This window comes from Lactuca serriola, chromosome 5 (assembly GCF_051521515.1).
Source record: "Lactuca serriola cultivar US96UC23 chromosome 5, Lser_US96UC23_V15, whole genome shotgun sequence".
Taxonomy (NCBI): Eukaryota; Viridiplantae; Streptophyta; class Magnoliopsida; order Asterales; family Asteraceae; genus Lactuca; species Lactuca serriola.
The window spans coordinates 295,213,476-295,219,595 of NC_136412.1; the positions used below are offsets into that span (position 1 = coordinate 295,213,476).

General features: G+C 31.4%; 1 protein-coding gene and 1 pseudogene across 1 annotated transcript; one reads left to right on the top strand and one right to left on the bottom strand.

Annotated features, from left to right (window-relative positions):
* Positions 1 to 1,421: 1,421 nt before the first annotated feature.
* Positions 1,422 to 2,924, top strand: LOC145054690 (pentatricopeptide repeat-containing protein At2g15690, mitochondrial pseudogene; annotated as a pseudogene).
* LOC145054691 (Mitochondrial substrate carrier family protein) lies at positions 2,887 to 5,529 on the bottom strand. Its single transcript, XM_079002941.1, has 7 exons — positions 5,211 to 5,529; positions 4,538 to 4,620; positions 4,186 to 4,393; positions 3,936 to 4,062; positions 3,679 to 3,863; positions 3,454 to 3,573; positions 2,887 to 3,363 (listed from the first exon to the last, which is right to left on the bottom strand). The coding sequence occupies exons 1-7, from the start codon at positions 5,388 to 5,390 to the stop codon at positions 3,220 to 3,222; spliced, it is 1,047 nt and encodes a 348-aa protein (XP_078859067.1). The 5' UTR covers positions 5,391 to 5,529; the 3' UTR covers positions 2,887 to 3,219.
* Between the last annotated feature and the right edge of the window lie 591 nt (positions 5,530 to 6,120).

Sequence of the window (6,120 nt, forward strand, 5' to 3'; positions counted from 1 at the left end):
GTTTTTATTTATATAAACTAGGTTATAACCCGTAGATACTACAGATGAGAAAACAAAAAATATATATATATAAATAAATCATTATATAATGATAAGAAAAAATTTATTAATCTATAAAGATATATATACTTCAAACTACAACACACTGGTTTGGATCCGCTCGACAGTTTATAATTGTAGATATTTCATAAAATTTGAATTTTATACAACCTTCAACAAAAAACCATCACATGTTTTGATTCAATTAAGCCATTAAAGTTATATCTCAGTAAGTAAATAAAAATTTACAAAAATCAATGGTTAAATGATATTGCACCATCAAGTTTCATTTTCAAAGAGATCAAAAAGTAACCTATCTGAATATGAACATAGTTTACAGACTTTTCAACATTTTTTTAAATACATATTAAGTACACAAATCATTTCACGTAATATATTGTAAGCAACATATAACAAATACCTATAAGCAAATACATTGAGGATCCAATAATCCATTTAGGAAACGAATGCGCTCCACATTTGTATTTATGTTCCCAGAAGATATTTTCAACCAATATGAGTTATCAACTTATAAACCAAATAAATTGGAATTAATCTTTAAATGTTAATCTTTGTTTGGTAAAATTAGCTTTAGGATTTTGAAATTTGTAAATTGAATCTAGTTTTTATTTGTGTAAAATTGTTTAGTAAAATTAGCTTTTAGTATTTTAAAATCTGTAAAATTGCACAAATACTAAAACAAAAGTTACTAGTTATCTGACCTATAAGTTTTTTTTTTTTAAACTAAAAGTTTTTTTTTGTTTAAACTAAAAGTTTTGAACTAAACCATAATTCAAATTTTTTTCTTCAAAGATAAAAATTGAAAAATTGAAAGTTCTCAAAATTTTGTGGTTGAACATATTTAAAACCATTTAATGGAATAGCCAGCCGATAAAGTTATAGATAGTTGAATAAACTTATACTATATTAATACTTGTTATTTACAACTATCGATTATATGTTTTTTCAAACCTGATCATCTTATAAAAAATAGTAATTAAGAATCAAATTCGGTTTCAATGAATAGTATATATATATATATATATATATATATATATATATATATATATATATATATATATATATATATATATATATATATATATATAAAAAGTACTTTTTACAATTTGAAGTTACAATAATCACTTTAAATGGACACTCAAATAAAACCTAATACAAAGTTCAAAATTTTTCTTTGATGATTTAGGTTTCAATGAAATTGATTAAACAAGAAATTCATTTTCAGAAATTAATTCTGGTTTTATGTATATAAGTTTTTTATTTAACAATAAGTTGGTAAATGTTAGTTTATGAATATAAAACAACTAAAACGATTGGCCACCCCTCATGTACAAAAAACATATGTATAAAACGACAGCGTACCTGTAGATATTTTCTTCCTCCTTTATCATCTATCTGGTTTAATGGTCTAACCAGAGCTCGTGCTCTCCAATGGCGTCATCTCTCTCTTCTATCGAATTCAAATTTGGCATACCAAAACAGCCCAACCTCAAATTTCCATTTCACCTTCCAAATCCTACTCCCAAATCCCTCTGCACCGCATCCCGAAACGATGCCACCACACGCACCACCAATCGCCGCCTCAACACATCCACAAAACCACCACCTCTTCCCAAAAACAACTCAAAACAAAAACACACCGCCCCATCTCCGCCACCGGATGTGGATTTAATGAAGCTATGCAAAAATGGCTCGATTAAAGAAACGATTGAATTTATGTCTCAAGGTGTGCCAGCAGGTTCCGATGTTTTCGAGCTTGTTTTGGATTCATGTGACGATCTTGAACTGGGGAAGAAGGTCCAGCAGCTTCTTATTCGATCTCCATACTACGGTTTTGTGAATTTGAACTCTAAATTGATAGGTCTATACATAAAATGCAACAGCATGAGGGATGCACGCAGGGTGTTCGACAGAATGCGTGAACGAGATGACTTAAACTTATGGCATTCAATGATAAAGGGCTACACAGATACCGGGGAACCCAATGCAGGTTTGTTGTTATACGACCAGATGAAAGAGCTGGGGTTAACTCCAAACAAGGAGACTTTCCTATTACTTTTATCAGCATGTGCCGGTGTTAATTCAATTCAAGAATGCTTCAAACACTTCAAATCAATGAAGAACGACTACAATCTAGATCCAGAAATTGATCATTATTTAGGGGTAATCGATGCTTTGGGGAAATCCGGGCATCTAAACGAAGCTTTTGAGTTCATTGAAAATATTCCTATTAAACCTACATACAAAATATGGGAATCATTGATGAATTCTGCTCAAATCCATGGTGATATTGATCTTGAAGATCGAGCCATGGCATTCCTTCAACCATCAATTGTGTTACACCAAATTCCTTTACTTAATCAATCTGCAACTAATATGCTTGAAGGGAAGAAAAACAAAGTCTATGAATACCGAAATCCAGATCCTTACAAAGAAGATTCAAACGAAAAACTAAACGGTTTAAATGGTCAAATGAGAGATGCAGGGTATGTTCCGGATACCCGTTACGTGCTTCATGACATTGATCAAGAAGCTAAAGAACAAGCCTTGATGCACCACAGTGAAAGGTTAGCAATTGCATATGGTTTAATTAGTACTCCAGCAAGAACAACTCTTAGGATCATCAAGAATTTAAGGATATGTGGTGATTGTCATAATGCTATCAAGATCATGTCCAAGATTGTTGGGAGGGAGCTCATTGTAAGAGACAACAAAAGGTTTCATCATTTTAAGGATGGTATGTGCTCTTGTGGAGATTATTGGTAAATCTTTTATATGCACATTGTTTGGATGTTGACATGTAACATAGTTAACTATCTTGAAATATAAATATCAAATATGGATGTTACATATACAATTACAAATCTTTATTTGTATGTACATTGTTTGGATATTGACATGTAACATATATATATATATATATATATATATATATATATATATATATATATATATATATATATATATATATATATATCCCTGGATTATTCTCAATCTAAGGGATTATTAGCTCACCCTCAAATCATTGCAGAGAGGGGATAGGATAGTTTTGCCTATACATTGGAATAGAACCTAGGCTAGATTACAAAAGAATCAAATATACAATTTTCAATTACCTTAAAACTAATTAGAAAAAAGAATACCAGGTTAAAATTGTAATTATTGTGATGAGGGCAAGGTTGTTGTTTGTGTCTCTCTTTTGTTTGTGGCCATTTCAACAATGACTTTTTCTCGTGGTGGGACCTTTAAATATACTTTCATGGTGTCATAGACTGTAAATCCAATTGCAACTGAAGGCACCACCTGAAAAAAAAAAATAAATAAATAAATAAATTTCCTTGTTAAGTCCTAACTTTTTACAAATTCGCCCTTTTGGGTAATTAACAATCTCACCTTGAGATAGTTGATGCTCAATCCTGAAAATAAATGTTTCCATCCTTCTTTTTGGACAATCATAACAAGCGTTCCCGTTGTTCCTTTCAGTTGTGAGCTTGAGCCTTGTAGACGTTGAACCTACAATACTCAAACAACATGCATCTTGATTCTTGATAATCTCATACTTTGATTATATACATACATATACATATACATATACATATACTAGATTTAAACAATTACCTGCATTTGGCGTCTGACAACATCCAAAGGGTAAGTGAAAGTTTGACCAAGCAAACCAGCAACGGACCCACAAGCAAGTTTGACCATCATGTTCTTTCTGTAATCACCGGGGACATGGCTTTTCATTTTCTCATAGAAGTAAAACTTTAAACCCGAGTAAGGAAAGATCCCATAGAGTGATGGAGCTACCAAAAAAAAATCAATTTCTATAAAAAAATAAAAACTTATTTTGTATGAGAAATTAAAAAAATTCATACCAACACCACGATACAACCCTCTAATCCCAGCATCTCTATAAGTTCTTGAAAAACAATCCCTAATTCCTCTGAATGCATGTTCGCTACTCATGGCTTCTTTTATGTTCAATTTGGGAGTATCCACAACCTGTACTATCAGATAAAAATGATTGGGCTAGTTAGACACTCAAACTATGGCTAATTGGATATTAAAAAAGTATGTAGCTATTTTTTTTTTTAAAATAAAGTTGTGGGAATTATGATTGTATACCTGGTAAGCCAATTTGGTTCTAACTAAATCAAGTGGATAAGTAAAAAGAACAGCAGTTCCTCCAGATAATGATCCTGCTAACAGATCAACAACTGGACCACTTCCCATTCCAGGAAAGTTAAAGTCAATATGTCTTCTATATTGTTCATATGCCATATAATGTAAGGCTGCATAAGGAACAATTCTCGCAACACTAGCTCCATTTCCTCTGAGCATATAATAAATAAATAAATATATATATATATATATATATATATATATATATATATATATATATATATATTATTAGATTAAATAGAAAAAGAAAAAGTTTTTGGAGTTCAAATTGGTCGATAGAAATTTGTTCTCCAACCTGTAAAACCCGAAAAGGCCTTCTGTCTTTGCAATCCTTCTAAAAGACGCTAATAATCCTATATTGTGAAAGTCGCTTCTAGTCTGTAATATTGTAATATAAGAGTAAAAAAAAGATTCTGTTACTAAATGAAAGAAACAAGAATGTGGTTTCATTTATTTGTGTCTTGTAGCATCTTAATTTCATCTTTCTATTACAACATTGTTTTTTTTTAAATTATGATTAGGGTATTGTACTTCAAACGTATCATAGCAATGAAAATTGCTTTGTATGTTAATGACATTGCTAGAAATTTGTAGACCAAGTAATTTTGATGGGAAACCTTTAAAATGCTGTGATCATTTATTAATGGAGGTGGAAGTGTTCGTTATTTAATGAATAGGTGTGGAGGTGATATAAGTGCAATTTGTCTTCACAAAAGGGGATTTTCTGTTTCTGTTTATCGCATTGTCAAAATTGGCAATCAAAAGTATGAAATTACTATTAATCCGCAAATTCATCATCACAGCCTGGGTCTAAATAAATTAGAATCAAAATTTCGCCCAAATTTATGAACAATTAGATAGTAGCATAATAAAAAATGAAATTGAACACATCAGATATTAACAAAACTGTGAATTGTCACCGACAACGATCTGCAATTATGAAGCATAATTGATGGCGAAAAGCATACCTGAAACAAGATCTTGACGCGCTCAAGAGGAGCAACAATTGTTTTCGCGACTCCTCCGGCGACACCACCGGCGATCAGCTCTTTAGCAAACAAAGGCATACCCTCTACGACTCCTTCCCGGGGCGTCGTATTCGTATCGTACGATACGCCATCTTTATCATTCTGTACCTTCTCCCCCATGGCGCACACCTTTCTCTCTCTAGATTCTAGAGAGAGAAAGAAAGGAAGATTCCTTTCCTATTATAGAACACTGCGTAGACAGGAAAGAGGCGAGGAGACGTTTCTTGTTTTTTTGGAGATTGGAGAGGGGAAGGAGATGGGGATGACGTAGGCCGTAACCGTAGGTGGTAAATTGTTGGCATAGGTGCACAACGAGTAATTGGCTATATACGTGGTAAATTATTAAGAAGTAAGAATGTTTGAGTTTATAAGATTTGAAATTTTAATATCTTGAATTTGGGTTTGAATTTTTAACTTAATTGGTTGAAACCTATGAATTTTTATGTTAAATTAGAAAAATGACCGTTTTACCATTTTGTCTTTGTTTTTGCTGAATAGTTATAAAAACCCTATAAAATCCAAATTTACATAAATCAAAATTTTATCTCCAATAAATTATAATGATTTTTTGAGATACATTTACAAAAAATAACATCATTTTTATATTCGAAGGATTTCAAAGTTAAAAAACAACATATTTGATATTGAATGTTGAGACATAAATAACAACGAACTTCGGAACTGTTGATGATCGATTTGCACTCATTCTCCATCATTACATCAAACACGATAGCCCCTCAAAATTTTCTTTCAAACATTTCAACCTGTAAATCCAAATTCAACAAGGAAACAAATAAGCTCAACGGAAAGTTATATAATCATTAACGTAAAATTGAAAGTATGATCTTTA